The following is a 25,777-nucleotide window of genomic DNA, read 5'->3' on the forward strand; positions in this document are numbered from 1 at the left end:
TATTCGGTCTGTCTGTCTATGGTGTCACCCCGTCTGTTTGCGAATCTGTCTGTTTAGTTCTGTGTCTTGTTTGGTTCCGTGTCTGAGTTTCCTGTCTTATTGTGAAGGTCTCTGTCTGATGTGAGTGTGTTCAGTTTACGTTTCCTCTGTCCCGTCAGCTCTGATTTCTCCCAGCTGTGTTGCCCTTCTGTCTCTCATCCCCTGATTACTGGTGTGTGTATTTAAGCCCTGTGTGTTCTCCTGCCTGTTGCCGGTTCGTCTGCGTTACGCCGTGTCAGTCTGCGTTACTCTGTGGTCCACGGTGTCCTGTCCCTCGTCAGTGTCTCTCTGCCTCTCACCCCATTCTGGTACCCTCTCAGGTTTGTCATTTAGCTTTCCCAGTTTAGGTCTTTAGTTTTGTCTTCCCTCTTGCCTGTTTTGTCATCTCACCACTGTGTAAATATAACATCACCAGCATTATCATCTACTGCCTGCGATTTGGGTCCTTTCTCCCGTCAATACCACATGGCTCGCCTCGACAGCCGTGACAGAATGTTTATATCACACAACTTGATGTTAGCAGGACATTGATGGAGAAAAAGCAGAAAGGTGTTAGCCTGGAGAAACACACCAGCTGAGAGAGCCTCCTTCCTAGTTAAGGCGAGGAAGGAGTAGAAGAGAAGGGAGTTACTGTTAAAATACTATTATTGCATTGTTTTTTGTTGGGTTTTTTTTTTTATGCTATGGGATTGAAAAACTTCAAAAAACAACAACAGCACAATTTTATGCTTGATATGCTAAACAAAACTTTAATTCTTAAAGTAGTAAATACTACAGTATGTCAAGCAATGGGGATATATGATCAGATTTCAAAAAGTACAGAATTATGGTGTCATTAATTAATGTACAGAGAGAAATTTACATATAAATTTAAAAACAAAAAAAATGCAAAATAAAAGTAGGTAACAGTTCAATTACTATTTTTCCAAAATAAAATAAAAAAAACCTTTTATATATAAATAAATAAATACTACTGAAAAAATACAACCTAATAACACTGATCCTTATATTTATATATGGAACGTGTTTATAGGGAAAAAAAAGAAAGAACCATTAAGCGTTGTTAACTGACCTTTGTGATAAACTGAGATGTAACACACAGGGATTCCTGCACTAACCAGCCCTTTACAACAGAATATTTCATACAATATTTTGTTTACTTTAAACCTAAAACACTTTGAAATAAACCTGTTTAATCAACTTGCACATATATCAGCTAATATACCTTGAACATCAAGACACAGCAAGGCAAAGAAATGAAATATCAATTTGTGATGATTTCTGAATGGTATATAGATGAATTTTACAACAGTACTTAAAAACTCATGCAGAATCCTTTTTCCTTAGACAAGGCAAACATGACTAAATGTTTCTGAATCAAGTGCCTTCAGAAAGACTTGTATTTATATTGCTGCATCTGTTTTGAATATTTTTGAATTCAAATCATTTCCTTTTCAAATAAATTAAACTCAAGATTCTGTTTCGTATTTTGGTGAGTTTAAATCCATACATGAGAGGATTCATAACTGGAGGGATGATGAGAAATTCAAGAGCGATGAAGTTTTTGAGGCTTTGGGGTAAATCTCTGGAGCCAAAGCGCAAGTACATCGAATCAAAAGCCAGTACAGTGAAATTTATGATCACAGAAGTCAGATGGGGCACACAGGTCTGCGTAAACTTTACTCTGTCCTCTCTGGACCTCACACATGTTTTAATAATATATATGTAAGTCCAAATTATGAAAAGCCAATGAGACAGATAAATGACAAGTATCACATATGCACTGATGTTATTTGAAAAAGTGTCAGCTTCAGGACAAGCAAGTTGAACAATTAACCAGTTTAGACATAAGGCTCTCTGAATCTTTATACCACATAACTTGAGTCTTGCTGTAAGCAGGACATTAATGGCAAAAACACAGAAAGGTGTCAGCCAGGAGAAACACACCAGCTGTGAAAGCCTCCTCTTAGTCATGAAAGAGTGGTAGTGCAGAGGTCGACATATAGCCAGATACCTGTCAAAGGCCATGACAGTTAAAATAGACAAATCACAGCAAGCAAATGAATACATGATAAAACCTTGTAAAAGGCACCCTTCATAGGAGATTCTGTGAGAAGACGACAGTAAATCTGAAAGGAATTTTGGGTAGAAACCTGTGGTTCCATAAAGTGCATTAATGCAGAAGCTGCTCAGTAAAATGTACATAGGTTCATGGAGGCTTTCATCCAAGACAATGAGCAGCACAAGAGAAATATTGAAGAACAAAATCACACAGTAATACAGTAAAGTAACTGAGAAGAGGGGTACTGTGAAATTCATTATCTCATTAAATCCTGACAGAATGAAACTTCTTTCATTAGACTGATTATCCATGATCAGAGGGCACATCTACCTTTTTAAAATAACAACATAACAGAGCACTGAGCTGCTGCGTCTGTACCTGACTAATGTCTGCTGTCCCTCTTCACCTCCCATTAATTATAGAATAAAATAAAATACTATATACAGTACAATAAATAGAATAAAATATACAATAGGATAGAAATAGAATGCAAATGCTTTATACAACTGAGTAAAAATACAACTTTGTCAGAAAAAGAGTATTGCACTCAGAGTGTGTGGATGTGTGTGTTTGATCAGTTAAAGTCTTTGTTGTGGAGTCTGACAGCAGTGAGGAGGAAAGACCTGCGAAATCTCTCCGTCCCACACCGTGTGTGCCGCAGCCTGCCACTGAAGGAGCTGCTCAGTGCTGTCACAGTCTCCTGCATGGGGTGGGAGAGGTTGTCCAGCAGGGATAAGTGTATGTTTCTGTTCTGTGTCCTGTTTGTTTCTATATGTGTCTTTCTGGCTGCTGTTACAACCAAATTTCCCCTTGTGGGACAATTAAAGGATTATTCTATTCTATTCTAATGCTGTTTCTATCAAACTATTTTTCTCCTACAGTTACACAGAGGCCTGACAACAATATTATACATTCACATTATAATGCAGCCACCTAATGTTATCACATCATATCACAACTCCACACTGTGTATTTAAGCCCTCAGTTCCCAGTCTTGTCATTCCGTCCATTCCTCATGTGTGTTTTCAGTTCAGTCCATCCAGTCAGCCAGCCAACCATTAATTTATTAATTCACTCACTCCCTCACTCATTCATTCATTTATTCAATTGGTATAGTCAGTCCGTCTTCTCATGTTCTGTTCATCCTGGCTTCACAACAAACATCATCCACATCCTTCACCAGCCTGCGAGTCCTGTGTTTGAGTCCTCTCTTCCTTCCACGCATCACATTGTGTCACATATATAGAGACTGTTTATACATAGGGCCCAGAATTCTGTGCTAACATCCCTGAACCTTGTACAATCTGTGGTGCCAACTCATAAACAAAAACACACTTGCTGTGTATATAGTAGAGATGGCACGATACCACTTTTTTATGTCCGATACCGATACCGATATCATAAATTTGGATATCTGCCGATACCGATATGAATCCGATATAGTGTTTTTTAATCAACAAAACTGTTTTTTAAAATATCTTGCTGCATTTTGCAAGTCTGCAAGTTCATACTCAAGTTTAAAACAACAACTACACTAAAGCTATTCTGTTATACCTGTATACAAAAAAAATATTTCATAGTTCAGCAATACTGATCAATCTAATAAACTTAAACCTACACCATCCTCCCTATTCTGGTATTTTAAAGAGTACTTAGCGTAAATATTAAGCAACCTAACTAATAGGGTTCCAACTCCCAGCAACAACAAAAATAAATAAATAAAAAATAGGGAACCACCCCTCACACTCCACCTCATGATGCTTAATCGACGTAATCAACCTTAATTTGATGCAGTGTGAAAAAAAAAGCACAGAAATCAATTATTTTTCAAGAAATATTAAATAGATTCAACATCTTTCTTCAACAAAATTGCAGACTGCACAGATGGTACCTTCCCAAAGGAAAAAGTACTATAGCTTACTAGGGTATATATATTAGACTTAATAGTCACTATATACAGTAATTGACTTCTATTCATTTTACATCAAATTAAAACTTTGTGTGTCAGATAATTATTTATTAAAAGCTAGACATTTTAAATGAGAATAAGAAAGAAAAGTATGTCTTTGTGCCCCCTTTTCCCAGTTAATGCCCTATCGGCCCCCCTGGCTAAACTTTGCTAGATCCGCCCCTGCACAGTTACCAGCGTCAGCTACGTAGAAAAAGATCCTGGTGTAGAAAGTAATATTAAATACATTCTAACAACAGCTTATCAAGCTTAAACGTGCTGCTGTTGTTCAGCCGCTGGTTTCCTCTTTCTGGTGCAAAGTGGGCCAAAAACAAAGACGGACTCGCGACAGAAAAGCCGATCAGCTGATCATTTAAGCAGTTTCACGATTGAAGTAGCAGCCGGAGAGCGAGAGGCAGTCGCTCGTTAAGCTTAACGCAGGAATGCTTTACGAACATTCAGAGATGGACTTACACACTTGCTTTACTTCTCTCGGGGATAACTTTGTCGGAGATGAAATGCCAGGTTGCTAGCGAAGCTCCACATGCTATCCAGACCACCGACAGGTCCCACATGCCACAGCCGCTCTATCACGTGATGCATACTGCTCCGACGTGCTAACGTTCTGAGGTGAGTTACGGCGTGTTGCAAGTTTTGTGAGGTGCTTTCGTGATATTTAATGGATCGGATTACATTTTTTATTTTTCTCCGATATCCGATCCAGTAATTTAGGTCAGTATCGGACCGATACCGATACGTAATATCGGATCGGTCCATCTCTAGTATATAGTACTGTCAGGCCTTTATTTTTTAACAGCAGCTCTGTGGAAAGAAGGTAGTTTTAAAGCAGCATGAATCTATAACCTACTAAGCAATCACTTCTTTCTTCCCCTGTCTTTGAATTAATTTGCAAACTGTGAAACTGATATTCTGTTAAATATAGACATCATCATGTCAGTTATATTTTCTGAATTAGCCTTGTGATATAAGTGTACAATGAGCGAGACTACAGAGGCACCCGAAAAACTGGCTAAACTTTGAGCCACAGTAAACACGTCACTCATGAGACTCAAACATTTTATGCTTGAAAAAAGGATATAAATATGAGTCTGTTATTTGAGAAACAAAAACCTATTTACTGTAAATGACAATAAATTGACCAATTTACATCTCAATGGAACGTGTTAGAGATATGGCATTATGACACCTCAAGTTCAAACGATAAGATGACCTGGATTAAACCTAAAACCAGAAGTGGAAATGCATTTTAGTTTACATCTGAAAAAATGTAAAAAACAAAAAACAATAATAATACATTTTTAAAAGGTAAAATATGTGTTAGTTGTCTTTAGATCTTTGATAGTCTAAAGGTCAAATTTAAGTAAACAATAATGCTTTTTACTGAGACTTGGTTGTCTTGGTGCATTTATAGTTAATGTTATGATGCCTTCATTTGCTGTCATGTACAAGAGAATAATGTACATTTTTGAAATTTTATTTTTCCCTTTTTTTATTTGGTGAACAAGAAACTCTTAATTTTGAAGTTATTTTATCCAAATCCAAATTCTAAAAAGCCAATGACACAGATAAACAATAAGTGTTACATTTGCACTGATGTTTTTTCTAAAGGTGTCAACATCAGGACAAGCAAGTTTAATTATTAACCAGTTTAGATACAAGACTCTCTGAATGTTTACATCACACAACTTGAGTCTTGATGTTAGCAGGACATTGATGGAGAAAAGGCAGAAAGGTGTTAGCCAGGAGAAACACACCAGCTGAGAGAGCCTCCTTCCTAGTTAAGGCGAGGAAGGAGTAGAAGAGAAGGGAGTTACTGTTGAAATACTATTATTGCATTGTTTTTTGTTTTTGTTTTTTTTATGCTATGGGATTGAAAAACTTCAAAAAACAACAGCACAATTTTATGCTTGATATGCTAAACAAAACTTTAATTTTTAAAGTAGTAAATACTACAGTATGTCAAGCAATGGGGATATTTGATCAGATTTAAAAAATTCAGAATTATGGTGTCATTAATTAATGTACAGACAGAAATTTACATATAAATTTAAAAACAAAAAAAATGCCAAATAAAAGTAGGTAACAGTTCAATTACTATTACTATTTTTCCAAAATAATAATAATAAAAAACCCTATATAAATACATAAATACTACTGAAAAAATACAACCTAATAACACTGATCCTTATATTTATACATGTAACGTGTTTATTGAAAAAAAGAAAGATTAAGCATTGTTAACTGACCTTTGTGATAAACTGAGATGTAACACACAGGGATGCCTGCACTAACCAGCCCTTTACAACAGAATATTTCATACAATATTTTGTTTACTTTAAACCTAAAACACTTTGAAATAAACCTGTTTAATCAACTTGCACATATATCAGCTAATATACCTTGAACATCAAGACACAGCAAGGCAAAGAAATGAAAAGTCAATTTGTGATGATTTCTGAATGGTATATAGATGGATTTTACAACAGTACTTAAAAACTCATGCAGAATCCTTTTTAAAATGAAATTCTTAGTCAAAAACATGAAAAAAATGTTGTTTTCATTTAACATTCGTGCTGGATTGAGCAAATATGTCATATATGACAAATATGTGTCATATTATGACAAATATAACAAAGAATATTAGTAAAATTAGTCTAGTCCAAATATATGTTTGCCTTAGACAAGGCAAACATGACTAAATGTTTCTGAATCAAGTGCCTTCAGAAAGACTTGTATTTATATTGCTGCATCTGTTTTGAATATTTTTGAATTATTTTAAAAAAGGAAATCTAACCTTAATGGAAATCATTTCCCTTTCAAATAAATTAAACTCAAGATTCTGTTTCGTATTTTGGTGAGTTTAAATCCATACATGAGAGGATTCATAACTGGAGGGATGATGAGAAATTCAAGAGCGATGAAGTTTTTGAGGCTTTGGGATAAATCTCTGGAGCCAAAGCGCAAGTACATCGCATCAAAAGCCAGTACAGTGGCATTTATGATCACAGAAGTCAGATGGGGCACACAGGTCTGCGTAAACTTTACTCTGTCCTCTCTGGACCTCACACATGTTTTAATAATATATATGTAAGTCCAAATTATGAAAAGCCAATGAGACAGATAAATGACAATTATCACATATGCACTGATGTTATTTGAAAAAGTGTCAGCTTCAGGACAAGCAAGTTGAACAATTAACCAGTTTAGACATAAGACTCTCTGAATCTTTATACCACATAACTTGAGTCTTGCTGTAAGCAGGACATTAATGGCAAAAACACAGAAAGGTGTCAGCCAGGAGAAACACACCAGCTGTGAAAGCCTCCTCTTAGTCATGAAAGAGTGGTAGTGCAGAGGTCGACATATAGCCAGATACCTGTCAAAGGCCATGACAGTTAAAATAGACAAATCACAACAAGCAAATGAATACATGACAAAACCTTGTAAAAGGCACCCTTCATAGGAGATTCTGTGAGAAGACGACAGTAAATCTGAAAGGAATTTTGGGTAGAAACCTGTGGTTCCATAAAGGGCATTAATGCAAAGGCTACTCAGTAAAATGTACATAGGTTCATGGAGGCTTTCATCAAAGACAATGAGCAGCACAAGAGAAATATTGAAGAACAAAATCACACAGTAATACAGTAAAGTAACTGAGAAGAGGGGTACTGTGAAATTCATCGTCTCATTAAATCCTGACAGAATGAAACTTCTTTCATTAGACTGATTATCCATGATCAGAGGGCACATCTACCTTTTTAAAATAACAACATAACAGAGCACTGAGCTGCTGCGTCTGTACCTGACTAATGTCTGCTGTCCCTCTTCACCTCCCATTAATTATAGAATAAAATAAAATACTATATACAGTACAATAAATAGAATAAAATATACAATAGGATAGAAATAGAATGCAAATGCTTTATACAACTGAGTAAAAATACAACTTTGTCAGAAAAAGAGTATTGCACTCAGTGTGTGTGGATGTGTGTGTTTGATCAGTTAAAGTCTTTGTTGTGGAGTCTGACAGCAGTGAGGAGGAAAGACCTGCGAAATCTCTCCGTCCCACACCGTGTGTGCCGCAGCCTGCCACTGAAGGAGCTGCTCAGTGCTGTCACAGTCTCCTGCATGGGGTGGGAGATGTTGTCCAGCAGGGATGAGTGTATGTTTCTGTTCTGTGTCCTGTTTGTTTCTATATGTGTCTTTCTGGCTGCTGTTACAACCAAATTTCCCCCTGTGGGACAATTAAAGGATTATTCTATTCTATTCTAATGCTGTTTCTATCAAACTATTTTTCTCCTACAGTTACACAGAGGCCTGACAACAATATTATACATTCAAATTATAATGCAGCAACCTAATGTTATCACATCATATCACAACTCCACACTGTGTATTTAAGCCCTCAGTTCCCAGTCTTGTCATTCCGTCCATTCCTCATGTGTGTTTTCAGTTCAGTCCATCCAGTGTTATGAAATCAGTTTTACCCCGGTTCTTTTATTAATCGAAACTTCCAGAGACGCCACCGGAACTCAGTAGTCATTTCACAAAACCTGTATTCATCTTTATTCATCTTCAAGCATGCATTTCTAGAAGGGAAGACGAGGCCCGTGTGTCCCTCTGCAAGAAATCTTCACTCCTTTGTCTGTGAAACACAGTTTTGTAGGGGCGACCCTATCATAAAACCCCCCACGGTGTGCTGCAAACTCTGTGTCTTTGTCTATGTGCACGAGCACATGAATGCCTACATGTGCGCGTTCCCACGTGTCTATGTGAGTGCTCGTGTGTGACTGTGTACGCATACCTGTGTGTATGTGTGAGTGCACATGAGTGAGTGTGCGTGTGGATGTCTGAGTGCACATGAGTGAGTGTGCATGTGGATGTGTGTGCGTGACAGTTAAAACACTGTGGGTGTAGGTGACTCCCTAGGTCATAAAACCATGTCCCTTCCAGACCACAGTTATCCAGTTACAAATGTTGAGACCCCCACCCAAACATTCTCTGGGGAATTTCCACTCAGCATTAACTCCTCTCTGTTTTACTTTCACAGTTGAAGTGGGGGAGGGGTCTCCTACAATCTACTCCTAAGTTCACGACACAGTGAGGCCTTTATTATATTGACGGCAGTGTCAGTATCTCTACAATAGTTCTACATTCTATGTTAACACATTTCTAAACTCTAAAATAAGCTAAACACTCCTACAAATCCCCCTTTTTATCTGCCATATGGCAGATAAAACTAAACTAAATCTCTCACCATAATGTTTTCATACTGTGACTCCCCATTTCCCAAAAGTGGCATCATGGTGTCTGCCTTTGTATCAGATTCTCCCACAGCACGATTGATGAGTCTTACGAACAAGGCTCTGATACAAAGCACACAACACCCACACGTCACTAATACTGCAATAAAAACAGACAAAGAAACCATAATTGACATAATGAAATCTTTCCATTGCCCAAAGACAGAGGTCATCCACGCTTCCAGCGGGTCATCTAATCCCGAATGCTCATACATTGCGGTGGACAAAATCTTTAGGCCTTCCAGAACTCGGGTCACAGAGCCGTCGGGAACTGTGTTATTTGGAATGAAAGTACAATACATATCCCCAAACATCGCACAAACGCCCCCTTTTTCTCCCAACAACATATCTAACGCCATCCGATTTTGTACTGCCATTAAAGATGTTGGACTCAACTGTTCAGCAAGCACTTGCATTTAATGACAGCACAAAGATCAAATGTATACGAGATTGTGGACCCTTTAACGTAGTCCAACTCTATACCGCCATAATAATCAAAACACTCATCTGATTTACCTGTTTCACTACGTTTGGTTTGCTTCACCGTGGCCTGTGACGTTGGAGTCGCTGGAATGGATTCAGGTCTGTCTCTGGGCAATTCACTTATAAAAAAAAAATCATAGTTACAATAACCACAGTCACACCTAACACTACCGTTTCTCTCCAATTCCGCCTCAACCAGCCTAGAGAAGTTGACATAAATTAAATGTAGATAAAAGGCTCGTCTGTTTACATCTCTCCCTCACAGAAGGCTTCTCTGCAGAGCATCAAATCTGCATGGCAAAGTGACACACTTTAGGTGATCTTCATCCTTGGGAAAAGTGGTGTCAACTATTTCCCAGTCTCCTAGTATTTGTGCCTCACACAGAATCACAATTCCATCGCTGGAGTTCCCCTGCGCTGTCACTTTTAGAGCTTGGCACGCTCTCTCCATCCCTCAGGTTCTCATGTTCCAACGCTGCTGAAGATTTAAGGCAGAGCACGTCATACACCTTAGTTGTCTTCCTCAGCGTCAACATTGAATCTTTCATTTTATTTAAAATCTTGCTGTGGGAAGTCTCCTCTTGATCTCCTGGAAGCTCAGCAGCACAGCTCTCTGTGTGATGTTTGCTGTGCTGAAGATGATCTCTGATCCTCCTGAAGCCTCTCTCCTGGCCTCAGCTCCCATCTTTTGGACGATCCTCTCAGCCACTCCTTCTCGTCATGGCACCTCACGACATCTACAGATGAAAAAATAACACTCCTCTTGCCTCATGGCTTTCACCATGTGTCAACTCCCCAATGAGACATGCACAAGAATGTTGCACATTCTCTCTAAAACAATCTCCAGGGTTTCCCACTTGGAGCAGCCATACTCCAACCTGTAACCCTGTGTAAAAACATTAACCAGCGGTCACATGTTAAGCTTGTTTAATTCCCAGCTCCACCTGGAGCCTATAACCTGGAAGACAAATCTGTTAAATCAAACTTCACATTTGCAACCAACTATAGATCATAAGAGTGATAAAGTACTCAGCATAACAGACAAGTATCATGTGCAGGTTTTCTCCAATCATTAAATCACTATTATTACCATAATTTGTCCCAAATCATGAATCATCCCAATTTATTCCATAATTTAATCTGTGACTTTCCTTAAACAATGTCACTCCACCCATTTTATCACTATGAGTTCAATAGTGGCAGGCTAATGAGCCCATATTCAACTATTCCATAAACACTGCATCCCTTATTTGTTTTTCTCATGTCACTTGTCCGCTTCTGCTGAATCCTCCACATGCACTCTTAAAGAAAAAACAAACATTAGCAACACACATGGATCGTGTGGTGGGCAGGCGTCGGCCATCCACATTCCAGAGGTGCTGTAAAAGGCCATAAAATTAAGCCTGCTGTAAAAAGAATGACACTGGTTTCAACACAGGAAATTTCTCACATTATTCACATCGTCAAAGTAACTTTCAACATTTTCCCAACAACACAGTGTAACAGCATCACCAACTCATAACCTGTAGTAGAGAAACAAACATCCACCAATTGTTCTGTTAGAAATCACATCATCAAATCACATGAAGAACTGTAATGCTGTAGAAAAGAGAATGCAAATGTTAGCGCTGCGCAGGTGTGTACACACTTTCTCACAGTAACTTCTGTGAGCAACACACCCCTGGTAGATTCACAAACATAGAAAATTTAAAAGGTTAAACCGTCACACAACCTCAGATGTTGCTGTCATCTTTCTGCTCCTGTAAAAGGAAACAGATAAATTTATCCACCCTTTTATCCTGTCTAGGTGGAGGTTAACCTTGAGTCGTGGTCAAGTCTTGTCAGATTTTACCAGTCAGTCAGTTTGTTTTTATTTCCATTCATTCATTCATCCATTCTTTCTTTCTTTGCTGATAGTGGAACCTATCGTCGCATTTAGTTTCCACTCTCAGCAAAATGACGTCATTTCAAAAGAAAAGAACTTTAGATCGGATTACTACGCTGAATCCTTTTTAGGCAGGGACTGTCATTTTCTAATTGTCCCAAATAAGTGGCTTTCTCCAGAGCCCATTTTAATGTGGAGAAACTCACTTGCAACAATTTTCTCGACGACGTGTAGCACTTTTAATTCTCGACATGCAGATCTGCTTAAAGAAAAGAGATTCACAAACAGAAATCAGTGCACTGTTCAAAAAATAAAAATAAACTGAAAAATGACAAATAAAACTGAAAAACAAAAGAAAATAAAAAATACAGAAGCCCGGTCTTAAGACTTGTCACAGAATATTCTTTCTCTTATAGGTGAGAAAACACCAAATCTAAAACATGGTGCCATGGTAAAACCTTCCCCATACTTCAGAAACAAAAACAAAACAAAACAAAACAAAAAACCCCCCAAAAAATCTGCTAGTTTCACTCATTTAAACTCTGGCTGCAGGATTCTGTTCACCCCTGCTATCATGTTCCCCAAAATAATACAAATTCAGTCATCTATGTATCAGTTCTCAACCCACTCAATAAACCAGACAGGATGACGGTAACAGTGTCACCTACTTAAAATTGTGTTTGATCTTCATTACGTGTGTGTGTGTCTGTGTGTTAGTCGGGTTAATACATTTTCTGTTTTTATGTATCCTTTTATGTACCTTCCCCCTTTTTCTGAAACAAAACTCCGTTCACTCCAAATTTTGTTTCAGAAACATCTAAATGAAAAACTCTGTCATAGGCAGGCACAGCTAAACCCCAAATGCTTGCAGGTTACCATAGGCAACCACGCTGAGTGTTGTCAACCCCTTCTACAAATACCATCTTTTAATGTGTAACACTTTGTGTATGATTTTTTGTTATCTCTGGTGCATATTATCTGCATGTGTGGTGTCACCTTTCCATTTTTCTAACAGTACACTTGCATACCTCAGTGCTTGTCTTCCTCCCCCTTTTGTGGTGGTCTGGACACTGTGTCAATCCTCCACTTCCAGGCAGTCGCTTGTCTCCCCGGATGCTTTAACCCAATTTGATTCCCCACACTAAAACCGCAGCCTCAGCCCTCTTCTGCTCCTTTTCTTCTCTCCCACTTTTCAGTCCAATGGCAGTCAGTTTTCTTCAGCTTTGTCCCGTGTATCTCTTTGTCCCACTATCTCTTTCATTGCCATCTCACTCCAAACATGGCAAATGTCAAACTCAGACAGTCTTCTCAAAAGTCCTTCACACACAGTGAGGTTGCAGCTTGCTGGAAACGCATCTCCATCCAATCTAGATGGTGGGTCTTCTCTTTCTGATGCCGTTTGCCCATAGTGCTGCTGGAACTCTCTGCTCAGAACTCTGGTATTGTCTCTTGGACTCCTGTCCACTGTTGATGTTCATGCTCGTGCTTCTGAAACTGCACTCTGTGTCTTCAGGGAGAGATTAGCTTCCCTGGAGCTTGCTCGTTCAGGATGAGAACGGGAAGCTACAAAACAATTCAGCCAAAAATTCTGGCTGGGTGTTTCTATTTTTTTTCTAATAATTTTAACCTATAATTTTCTTCCGACTGCTGCCCATGGAGAATTGATCCAGGTCCGTTCCCCACCTGTAATCGACAGACTGAGAGACTTTCATTATTCACTGTGACTGCATATGTTTTCATCACTCCTAAAGCAACACATCTCTACTTATTTTGTTTTGAACTCTACTGACTTTAAACCCCAAAAATGAAATTTTTATTTGGTCTTAACCGCAAACACAAAAACCTTCTTGATGTTGCTGTTAATTATTTTCATCCACAACACTCCAAATTATGTTTTCTTTTGTGTCCAGCAGGGGAAGAAGGTGACCTGTAGTGTCACTGCTTCCCCCAGTTGGAGACAATTTCCCACTCACACTTCCACACTTTTTATTTTCTTTGTTTTCACGATTTTCTTTCTCTTTTTTTATTACCCCATTGTTTTACACCCACACATTAACCTGTTAACTCACTCCTCCAACCTCATTTTCCTTTCACCCCAACAGCTCTCATACCGTCAACAATCAAATTCTCCATTCATCCTTGAGTACTTGATCACCTTTAAATGGCACTGTTAATTTTATCAATTTATTTATCATTACTTTAACACTAATCCACTGTTTATTTTTTATTTACTTTAGTTCATTTTTCTCCTATTTGATCACTATGATTTCTTGACTATTTATTATTTCACAAAAAATCAACTAATGTACTTTGTCTCCCTCTTTGTCATCAATTCACACACACTCACAGGCTGGTCACTAGCCCTCACCTTTTCTTTCTCTCTCACACACACGCACATTTTACTCTTCATTCGTTCTACCTGTGAACCCGCCCCTCGAGGCTGGCTCACACACACCTCATGCTTCTAGCAGTCCCATTCAAACTTTCTGCGAGACACTTCTGCTGATTCAGGACAACGCCCTAATCAGAAAAAAGAGCGGGTGCCGTCCGCTCTTATACACCTCAACCTAACTAGGATAATTTAGGCTCACGATCTTCAGATCGCGCCACATTTTCCTCACGAATTATTCAAAATGCGCCACAGACTGGATACCGCAGTTTCTCTTCCCCATAAAAATAAAACCAAATTAAAACCCCCAATTGACTTCACAGTTTGCAACAATTCGCGACACGGTCTCCTGCCGCAATTTCTGCACACCATACACACTTTTAGACACAAATTCTTTTTGTTACTTTAATTGACTCCCGTACTTCAGACAAGACGCCGACTCTAACGGCACTTTCACACACACTACACCGTCCTCCTTCTGCATCAGGCACTGGTTACACTCAGCTCGGAATCTAACCGGCGAAAGCAACCGATCCTGCTTTTATGCATACTTCAGACTGTGACAGGGAACTCTCCCCGACTTAGTTATTTAAGGAGCCACGAATCCCCAGGTCACCACCCTGGATCTCCTGCCTACAGGTCCTAGCCCCGCGTCCGAGACTAGGTGGGGTAACCAAACCCGTGACACACACAGCCCTCAGCTGGCGACGAGACCTTTCAGCCCCGCTTTCTAACTAATAGTAACACAAGTTTCCTGCTTTAACGCACGGGGACGGATCACACACTGCCACTTTTTCCTAATAACTAAAGACGGATCACACACCGCCACGGATGAAACACCGATGCTATTATTTACACTGAGATACATTCAACTTAGCGAACAGATAATTTAGGCTTTAAACAATATGCACAGGGCAGCACGGTGGCACGGTGGTTAGCACTGTTGCCGCACAGCAAGAAGGTCCTGAGTTCAATTCCACCATCAGGCCGGGGTCTTTCTGTGTGGAGTTTGCATGTTCTCCCCGTGTTTGCGTGGGTTCTCTCCGGGTACTCCGGCTTCCTCCCACCGTCCAAAGACATGCAGCTTGTGGGGATAGGTTAATTGGATAATCCAAATTGCCATTAGGTGTGAATGTGCGAGTGAATGTGAGTGTGAATGGTTGTCTGTCCCTATGTGTTAGCCCTGCGACAGACTGGCGACCTGTCCAGGGTGTACCCCGCCTTTCACCCTATGACAGCTGGGATAGGCTCCAGCGCCCCCCGCGACCCTGAAAAGGATAAGCGGAAGCGAATGGATGGATGGATGGATGGATGGACAATATGCACGGTTCGAAAATAATTAGGTCGTGCTTACCTGTTCGCCTCGTTTCACGATCTCAGCTCTGCCAATTCATCCTCTCTGGGCCTCGAACGAATCCCGGGTTTCGGCACCAAAACTGTTACGAAATTAGTTTTACCCCAGTTCTTTTATTCATCGAAACTTCCAGAGACGCCACCGGAACTCAGTAGTCATTTTACAAAACCTTTATTCATCTTTATTCATCTTCATTTAAGCATGCACTTCTAGAAGGGAAGACGAGGCCCGTGTGTCCCTCTGCAAAAAATCTTCACTCCTTTGTCTGTGAAACACAGTTTTGTAGGGGCGACCCTATCATAAAACCCCCCACGGTGTGCTGCAAACTCTGTGTCTGTGTCTATGTGCACGAGCACATGAATGCCTACATGTGCGCGTTCCCACGTGTCTATGTGAGTGCTCGTGTGTGACTGTCTACGCATACCTGTGTGTATGTGTGAGTGCACATGAGTGAGTGTGCGTGTGGATGTGTGTGCGTGACAGTTAAAACACTGTGGGTGTAGGTGACTCCCTAGGTCATAAAACCATCTCCCTTCCAGACCACAGTTATCCAGTTACAAATGTTGAGACCCGCACCCAAACATTCTCTGGGGAATTTCCACTCAGCATTCACTCCTCTCTGTTTTACTTTCACAGTTGAAGTGGGGGAGGGGTCTCCTACAATCTACTCCTAAGTTCACGACACAGTGAGGCCTTTATTATATTGACGGCAGTGTCAGTATCTCTACAATAGTTCTACATTCTATGTTAACACATTTCTAAACTCTAAAATAAGCTAAACACTCCTACACCGGTCAGCCAGCCAACCATTAATTTATTAATTCACTCACTCCCTCACTCCTTCATTCATTTATTCAATTGGTATAGTCAGTCCGTCTTCTCATGTTCTGTTCATCCTGGCTTCACAACAAACATCATCCACATCCTTCACCAGCCTGCGAGTCCTGAGTTTGAGTCCTCTCTTCCTTCCACACATCACATTGTGTCACATATATAGAGACTGTTTATACATAGGGCCCAGAATTCTGTGCTAACATGAACCTTGCACAATCTGTGGTGCCAACTCATAAACAAAAACACACTTGCTGTGTATATAGTACTGTCAGCATAGCTGGACTGGCCATCGGGCATACCGGGCACTTGCCCGGTGGGCCGCTCGCGATTTTTTTTTTTTAGGAAGGGTATATATAATGAAAGGTGTTGGATTGGCGAATTGGTCATGATCGACTCTGGGCTGGACCAATTACAGCCGAGGAGGCCGAATGCACCCGCCCCCTTGTTTAGCAATCACATGATTTTCGCGCATTGCATGCCGGGAATTAGTGGCAAAACAATCCAAGTACCGCATCAAATGCAAGCATTTGCAGCACCGCAAAACGTTCATTCTCCGGTTCCAATACCTTCTTGTTTTTTCTTTGCCGCACAAAAAAGGAATGTACAAAACAAAAGGAGAACAATGCCGGTCCGTACAAAGACAGACTCGACGAAAAGACAAAGAAAAGATACGAGGAAAAAATCAAAGGAGTGAAAGGGTCAGACCCTTACGAGCACGCAGAGTGGACAAAATACGTTAGCGTGCTGCCCAACTTTCACCACGCGCAGATTTATAATTATACGGTTCTTGGAGTGAGTGCATACACTCATGAAGTTTAGTAACTTCATGTCACTGCAACAAGCCCAGGTACAGTTTACCGATGGATGGGTGCAGGACCTTGAAACGCACCGTGTAGAACGACAGACCATCGTACGAACAAAGGTAAGTTTACCAGTCTCACAAATCGTCGTCATTAATACACATTCGTTAACCGTTTATTAATATAACCTTTGAGCTCAACGGTAATTAATTAGTAGTGGCAATAATATTGTATGCTGTAATCGCACTGGACAGTTAGTGATACAAAACAACTTTTTTATCCTGTGAATAAAAGTATATGTTTTTGTCAATGTACCATAATAACAGAAGCGAAACGCAATATTGTGTCAGGACAATTCACTATTTATGCACAATAAATAAAGGAGCATAGAGCGACAATTTCTGTTCAGCGCCAGACTTGCTTGTAACCTATATCACCAATTATGTTAAGAAAAATGACGTATTAACTACTACAAAACTCTGACCTTTGTGGGAATGCTTGGAGCAGACTAACCTGTGAGCTGGAGTGTTCTGGGATGTTATATTTGGTATATCCAGACCATCCGTTGGCTCTTACTTCGGAAACATGGCTTAAAAAATTTCTCTTCAACGATGTAATCCGATAAAAAAAAAAAAAAACGATCGGCTTCCCGTGGCTGTCATGCGACCGGCTATTGCAGTTAATAATACAACAGCTTCTTGCCATTTTTTGTGTTTCTTTTTATCGCTGTGTAACTGAGTTCAATTGAAAGCCTGCGTGCGCTAGTACCTCTTGCCACAAGTTCCCAGAATCCTTTGCGGTTTTACCCCTGAATGACGTCACATTTTCAATCTTTATCCTGGTGGGCCGGTCTCTAGTCAAAATGCCCGGGCCGATTTTTTGTCCCAGTCCAGCCTTGACTGTCAGGCCTTTATTTTTTAACAGCAGCTCTGTGGAAAAAAGGTAGTTTTAAAGCAGCATGAATCTATAACCTACTAAGCAATCACTTCTTTCTTCCCCTGCCTTTGAATTAATTTGCAAACTGTGAAACTGATATTCTGTTAAATATAGACATCATGTCAGTTTTTTTTTTTTTTTTTTTGAGTCAAGATGGCGCCGAGTATGGCAGCCTCGTCGCGAGCTCCCCCAAGCAACAGCTTTTTTCTGTGTTTAATTTTACTTTTCCTTCATTTTTTCGCGAGTAGCACATGTCTCCTTGTGTACGACCGACAAACCTTACTGGACATAAAAGACGGTCTTTCTTATAACTTTCCGTAGTTCAAGTTTTGCAACACGGACGCTCCGTTTGCAGACCCCCCATTCATCTCACCTGAGACGCCTTTGTTCTCTGGCCCTGGAGGCCGCAAACGCCGACGCAGAGGGAGAAGATCTGGCGTTCTGGTTCAACTGAGACGGCGCACTAACAGACCACCGTTACCCAGTTTATTACTGGCTAATGTGCAGTCTCTGGAGAACAAGCTGTGCGAGCTTCGGGCACGGATCTCATTCCAGCGAGATATGCGGGACTGCTGCGTGATCTGCCTCACAGAAACCTGGCTATCGGACAAGGTACCGGACTCCGCAATACAACTACCGGGGTTCTCCGTGCATCGCACGGACAGGTCACAGGATCTTACTGGGAAAAGCAGAGGCGGTGGTGTATGTTTCATGATCAACAACAGCTGGTGTGATTATGCGAACGTGCACCCGGTCAAATCCTTCTGCTCACCGGACCTGGAGTACCTGATGATTAAGTGCCGGCCATTCTGGCTACCGAGGGAATTTACAGCAGTGATTATTACGCCTGTTTACATTCCCCCACAAGCCGACACTGACCGAGCACTCAGGGAACTGTACAGCGCGATCAGCAGCGAGGAAACCGCACACCCAGAGGCAGCGTTTATCACAGCCGGAGACTTTAATAAGGGAAACCTGAAGAAAGTCTCACCCAAACTCCACCAACACATCCATTTTAACACTCATGGAGACCAGCTACTTGACCACTGCTACACCTCTTTCCGGGATGCGTACAAAGCCCTCCCCCACGCCCCATTCTGCCAATCAGATCACCGCTCCATCCTGCTCCTGCCCGCCTACAGGCAGAAGCTGAAACAGGAAGCTCCAACCCGGAGGGCGGTGCACTGTTGGACGGACCAATCAGAGTCTGCGCTGCGGGACTGTTTTGATCACGCGGACTGGGAAATGTTTCACGTGGCTGCTAGGGACATTGATGAGTACACAGACTCAGTCTGCGGATTTATCAGGAAATGCGTGGAAGATGTCGTCCCATCCAGAACAGTTAAATCCTTCCCAAATCAAAAACCCTGGATTAACGGAGATGTTCGCACGGCACGGAGCACCGCCTTTGCCTCCGCGAACACATCGGACTACAAACACGCACATTACCAACTCCGGAAGACGATCAAAGCAGCCAAACGTGAGTACAGGGACAGGGTGGAGCAACAGTTTGACAACTCTCGGAGTATGTGGCAGAGACTAAACACGATCACAGACTTTAGAGGGAAAACCAGCACACCGCAGACCACGGCCTCTCTGTGTGAGGATCTAAACGTATTCTACGCTAGATTCGACACAGCGAACACCATGAAACCGGACAGTGTGCGCACCACGGATGACATCAGTGCGCACACTGTGTCTGAGGAGGATGTGCGGAAGTGCTTCAGGAAGGTGAATGCACGCAAAGCTACAGGTCCGGACGGGATTCCCGGCCGCGTCCTCAAGTCATGCGCGGCTCAGCTGGCTGGAGTGTTCACGCACATCTTCAACCTTTCCCTCTCTCTGTCTGTAGTCCCAGCCTGCTTCAAAATGGCCACCGTCGTCCCTGTACCCAAATCCTCCACCATCTCCTCACTGAACGACTGGCGACCTGTAGCCCTGACCCCCATCGTGAGCAAATGCTTCGAGAAGCTGGTCAGGGACTTCATCTGCTCTGCACTACCCGACTCACTAGACCCTCTACAGTTCGCGTACCGCCACAACCGGTCCACTGATGATGCCATAGCCCTGACACTACACACTGCCCTGTCACACCTGGAGAAGAGAGACACGTATGTGAGGATGCTGTTTGTAGATTACAGCTCAGCATTCAATACCATCGTTCCCTCGAAGCTGGACAGGAAACTGCAGGATCTAGGACTGAGCAGCTCCCTCTGCAGCTGGATCCTTAGCTTCCTGTCTGACAGACGCCAAGTGGTCAGACTGGGCAGCATCACCTCATCCCCCATCACACTGAACACTGGTGCTCCACAGGGGTGTGTACTGAGCCCTCTCCTGTACTCACTCTACACCTACGACTGCACAGCCACTAACAACTCCAACATCATTGTGAAGTTTGCGGACGACACTACAGTGGTGGGTCTTATCACCAACGGTGATGAGACGGCTTACAGGGAGGAGGTCAGCGCCCTGACCCACTGGTGTCAAGACAACCATCTCACCCTCAACGTCGCAAAGACAAAGGAGTTGATAGTGGACTTCCGGAGGTGCAGAGAAGTACACACCCCCATCACCATCAACGGCGCTGCTGTGGAGAGAGTGAGCAGCTTCCGGTTCCTTGGTGTACATCTGGCTGAGGATCTTACGTGGTCAGTACACACAAACAAAACAGTGAAGAAGGCGCAGCAGCACCTCTTCTTTCTCAGGAGACTGAAAAGATTCGGCATGAGCCCCCACATCCTCAGAACCTTCTATCACTGTGCCATTGAGAGCATCCTCACTGGATGCATCACCACCTGGTATGGCAACAGCACCGCCTACAACTGCAAAGCTCTCCAGCGAGTAGTGCGGTGCTCTGAACGGATAATTGGAGGTGAGCTTCCCTCCCTCCAAGACATCTACAGGAAGCGCTGCCTGAGGAAAGCGGGGAGGATCATCAAGGACTCCAGTCACCCCAGCCATAAACTGTTCAGACTGCTTCCATCAGGAAGGAGGTTCTGCAGCATCCGGTCCCGTACCAGCAGACTGAGAGACAGCTTCTTCCACCAGGCCATCAGACTGCTGAACACTTCATAGACACCTCAGCTTCACTACTGGAACTTTAACATTATGCACTCCATACTGTACAGTAATGCCACTGTTTTTGCACGTCTCAACTTTGTATATTTTTATATATTGTATTTATTGTTTACTCTATTTAATTTGTAAAATATGTGTACACACACACACACACGTAGAAAAATATTTAGTATACACATCCAAAAATGCATATACTATTATATATTGTACATATATTTATTAGTTTCAGATGTAGCCATTCTTGTATTTTGCTTGTTTACATTATTGTATTTTGCACAACTCTGTTGCTTGTGAAGCTCGCACACAAGAATTTCACTCACATGTGCTGTACCAATGTACCTGCACATGTGATGTGACAATAAAAGTGATTTGATTTGATTTGATTTACATTTTCTGAATTAGCCTTGTGATATAAGTGTACAATGAGCGAGACTACAGAGGCACCCGAAAAACTGGCTAAGCTTTGAGCCACAGTAAACACGTCACTCATGAGACTCAGACATTTTATGCTTGAAAAAAGGATATAAATATGAGTCTGTTACTTGAGAAACATAAACCTATTTACTGTAAATGACAATAAATTGACCAATTTACATCTTAATGGAACGTGTTAGAGATATGGCATTATGACACCTTAAGTTCAAACGATAAGATGACCTGGATTAAACCTAAAACCAGAAGTGGAAATGCATTTTAGTTTACATCTGAAAAAATGTAAAAAACAAAAAACAATAATTTTTAAAAGGTAAAATATGTGTTAGTTGTCTTTAGATCTTTGATAGTCTAAAGGTCAAATTTAAGTAAACAATAATGCTTTTTACTGAGACTTGGTTGTCTTGGTGCATTTATAGTTAATGTTATGATGCCTTCATTTGCTGTCATGTACAAGATAATAATATACATTTTTGAAATTTTAGTTTGGTCTATTTTTATTTGGTGAACAAGAAAGTCTTAATTTTGAAGTTCTTTTAAAATAAAATAAACCCAATATCCTGTTTCGTATTTTGGTGAGTTTAAATCCATATATGAGAGGATTCATAACTGGAGGGATGATGAGAAATTCAATAGTGATGAAGTTTTGGAGGCTTTGAGGTAAACGTGTAGAGCCAGATATCATGTACACTGGATCAAGAAAAAACAGGAAAGTCATCAAAGAGATCAGGTGGGGCACACAGGTCTGCGTAAACTTTAACCTGTCCTCTCTGGACCTCGCACATGTTTTAATAAGATATATGTAAGTCCAACTTATAAAAAGCCAATGACACAGATAAACAATAAGTGTTACATTTGCACTGATGTTTTTTCTAAAGGTGTCAACATCAGGACAAGCAAGTTTAATTATTAACCAGTTTAGATACAAGACTCTGTGAATGTTTATATCACACAACTTGAGTCTTGATGTTAGCAGGACATTGATGGAGAAAAGGCAGAAAGGTGTTAGCCAGGAGAAACACACCAGCTGAGAGAGCCTCCTTCCTAGTTAAGGCGAGGAAGGAGTAGAAGAGAAGGGAGTTACTGTTGAAATACTATTATTGCATTGTTTTTTGTTGTTTTTTTGTTTTTTTATTTTATGTTATGGGATTGAAAAACTTCAAAAAACAACAACAGCACAATTTTATGCTTGATATGCTAAACAAAACTTTAATTTTTAAAGTAGTAAATACTACAGTATGTCAAGCAATGGGGATATATGATCAGATTTCAAAAAGTACAGAATTATGGTGTCATTAATTAATGTACAGAGAGAAATATACATATAAATTTAAAAACAAAAAAAATGCCAAATAAAAGTAGGTAACAGTTCAATTACTATTACTATTTTTCCAAAATAATAATAAAAAACCCTATATAAATACATAAATACTACTGAAAAAATACAAACTAATAACACTGATCCTTATATTTATATATGGAACGTGTTTATTGAAAAAAAAAAAGAAACATTAAGCATTGTTAACTGACCTTTGTGATAAACTGAGATGTAACACACAGGGATGCCTGCACTAACCAGCCCTTTACAACAGAATATTTCATACAATATTTTGTTTACTTTAAACCTAAAACACTTTGAAATAAACCTGTTTAACCAACTTGCACATATATCAGCTAATATACCTTGAACATCAAGACACAGCAAGGCAAAGAAATGAAATGTCAATTTGTGATGATTTCTGAATGGTATATAGATGAATTTTACAACAGTACTTAAAAACTCATGCAGAATCCTTTTTAAAATGAAATTCCTAGTCAAAAACATGAAAAAAATGTTGTTTTCATTTAATGTTCGTGCTGGATTGAGCAAATATGACACATATGACAAATTTATGTCATATTATGATAAATATAACAAAGAATATTAGTAAAATTAGTCTAGTCCAAATATATGTTTGCCTTAGACAAGGCAAACATGACTAAATGTTTCTGAATCAAGTGCCTTCAGAAAGACTTGTATTTATATTGCTGCATCTGTTTTGAATATTTTTGAATTGTTTTAAATAAGGAAATCTAACCTTAATGGAAATCATTTCCCTTTCAAATAAATTAAACTCAAGATTCTGTTTCGTATTTTGGTGAGTTTAAATCCATACATGAGAGGATTCATAACTGGAGGGATGATGAGAAATTCAAGAGTGATGAAGTTTTGGAGGCTTTGGGGTAAATCTCTGGAGCCAAAGCGCAAGTACATCACATCAACAGCCATTACAGTGACATTTATGATCACAGAAGTCAGATGGGCCACACAGGTCTGCATAAACATTACTCTGTCCTCTCTGGACCTCACACATGTTTTAATAAGATATATGTAAGTCCAAATTATGAAAACATAATGAAAATAACAAATAGCAATTATCACATATGCACTGATGTTATTTGGAAAAGTGTCAGCTTCAGGACAAGCAAGTTTAAGAATTAACCGGGTTAGACATAAGGCTCTCTGAATGTTTATACCACATAACTTGAGTCTTGCTGTAAACAGGACATTAATGGCAAAAACACAGAAAGGTGTCAGCCAGGAGAAACACACCAGCTGTGAAAGCCTCCTCTTAGTCATGAAAGAGTGGTAGTGCAGAGGTCGACATATAGCCAGATACCTGTCAAAGGCCATGACAGTTAAAATAGACAAATCACAAAAAGAAAATGAATATGCGATAAAAGCTTGTAAAAGGCACCCTTCATAGGAGATTCTGTGAGAAGACGACAGTAAATCTGAAAGGAATTTTGGGTAGAAACCTGTGGTTCCATAAAGTGCATTAATGCAAAGGCTACTCACGAAAATGTACATAGGTTCATGGAGGCTTTCATCCAAGACAATGAGCAGCACAAGAGAAATATTGAAGAACAACATCACACAGTAATACAGTAAAGTAACTGAGAAGAGGGGTACTGTGAAATTCATCGTCTCATTAAATCCTGACAGAATGAAACTTCTTTCATTAGACTGATTATCCATGATCAGAGGGCACATCTACCTTTTTAAAATAACAACATAACAGAGCACTGAGCTGCTGCGTCTGTACCTGACTAATGTCTGCTGTCCCTCTTCACCTCCCATTAATTATAGAATAAAATAAAATACTATATACAGTACAATAAATAGAATAAAATATACATTAGGATAGAAATAGAATGCAAATGCTTTATACAACTGAGTAAAAATACAACTTTGTCAGAAAAAGAGTATTGCACTCAGTGTGTGTGGATGTGTGTGTTTGATCAGTTAAAGTCTTTGTTGTGGAGTCTGACAGCAGTGAGGAGGAAAGACCTGCGAAATCTCTCCGTCCCACACCGTGTGTGCCGCAGCCTGCCACTGAAGGAGCTGCTCAGTGCTGTCACAGTCTCCTGCATGGGGTGGGAGATGTTGTCCAACAGGGATGAGTGTATGTTTTTGTTCTGTGTCCTGTTTGTTTCTATATGTGTCTTTCTGGCTGCTGTTACAAGCAAATTTCCCCTTGTGGGACAATTAAAGGATTATTCTATTCTAATGCTGTTTCTATCAAACTATTTTTCTCCTACAGTTACACAGAGGCCTGACAACAATATCATACATTCACATTATAATGCAGCCACCTAATGTTATCACATCATATCACAACTCCACACTGTGTATCGAAGCCCTCAGTTCCCAGTCTTGTCATTCCGTCCATTCCTCATGTGTGTTTTCAGTTCAGTCCATCCAGTCAGCCAGCCAACCATTAATTTATTAATTCACTCACTCACTCCCTCACTCATTCATTCATTTATTCAATTGGTATAGTCAGTCCGTCTTCTCATGTTCTGTTCATCCTGGCTTCACAACAAACATCATCCACATCCTTCACCAGCCTGCGAGTCCTGAGTTTGAGTCCTCTCTTCCTTCCACACATCACATTGTGTCACATATATAGAGACTGTTTATACATAGGGCCCAGAATTCTGTGCTAACATGAACCTTGTACAATGTGTGATGCCAACTCATAAACAAAAACACACTTGCTGTGTATATAGTACTGTCAGGCCTTTATTTTTTAACAGCAGCTCTGTGGAAAGAAGGTAGTTTTAAAGCAGCATGAATCTATAACCTACTAAGCAATCACTTCTTTCTTCCCCTGTCTTTGAATTAATTTGCAAACTGTGAAACTGATATTCTGTTAAATATAGACATCAT

At 40.3% G+C, this 25,777-nt stretch overlaps 5 protein-coding genes across 5 annotated transcripts; 1 reads left to right on the forward strand and 4 right to left on the reverse strand.

The window, feature by feature from the left end:
* Positions 1–1,482: 1,482 nt before the first annotated feature.
* On the reverse strand, positions 1,483–2,508 carry LOC309691107 (olfactory receptor 6F1-like; the record flags this gene model as incomplete). Its single annotated transcript, XM_082508655.1, has 1 exon — positions 1,483–2,508. The coding sequence occupies exon 1, from the start codon at positions 2,425–2,427 to the stop codon at positions 1,483–1,485; it is 945 nt and encodes a 314-aa protein (XP_082364781.1). The 5' UTR covers positions 2,428–2,508.
* Positions 2,509–6,825: 4,317 nt separating this feature from the next.
* Positions 6,826–7,902, reverse strand: LOC309691103 (olfactory receptor 6F1-like). Its single transcript, XM_082508648.1, has one exon. It carries the CDS (start codon positions 7,818–7,820, stop codon positions 6,876–6,878), a length of 945 nt encoding a protein of 314 aa, XP_082364774.1. The 5' UTR covers positions 7,821–7,902; the 3' UTR covers positions 6,826–6,875.
* A 9,242-nt stretch (positions 7,903–17,144) lies between these two features.
* LOC309690446 (uncharacterized protein) lies at positions 17,145–21,995 on the forward strand (the record flags this gene model as incomplete). Its single annotated transcript, XM_082507478.1, has 3 exons — positions 17,145–17,240; positions 18,376–19,668; positions 21,984–21,995. 3 exons carry the CDS (start codon positions 17,145–17,147, stop codon positions 21,993–21,995), a joined length of 1,401 nt encoding a protein of 466 aa, XP_082363604.1.
* Positions 21,996–22,045: 50 nt separating this feature from the next.
* Positions 22,046–23,349, reverse strand: LOC309690447 (olfactory receptor 51B5-like; the record flags this gene model as incomplete). The annotated part of the gene is made up of 2 exons (XM_082507479.1): positions 22,046–22,608; positions 23,346–23,349. The coding sequence occupies 2 exons, from the start codon at positions 23,347–23,349 to the stop codon at positions 22,046–22,048; spliced, it is 567 nt and encodes a 188-aa protein (XP_082363605.1).
* A 304-nt stretch (positions 23,350–23,653) lies between these two features.
* LOC309691099 (olfactory receptor 4B13-like) lies at positions 23,654–24,598 on the reverse strand (the record flags this gene model as incomplete). Its single annotated transcript, XM_082508645.1, has 1 exon — positions 23,654–24,598. One exon carries the CDS (start codon positions 24,596–24,598, stop codon positions 23,654–23,656), a length of 945 nt encoding a protein of 314 aa, XP_082364771.1.
* Between the last annotated feature and the right edge of the window lie 1,179 nt (positions 24,599–25,777).

This window comes from Aulonocara stuartgranti (assembly GCF_965226115.1).
Source record: "Aulonocara stuartgranti genome assembly, chromosome: 16".
Lineage (NCBI taxonomy): Eukaryota > Metazoa > Chordata > Actinopteri > Cichliformes > Cichlidae > Aulonocara > Aulonocara stuartgranti.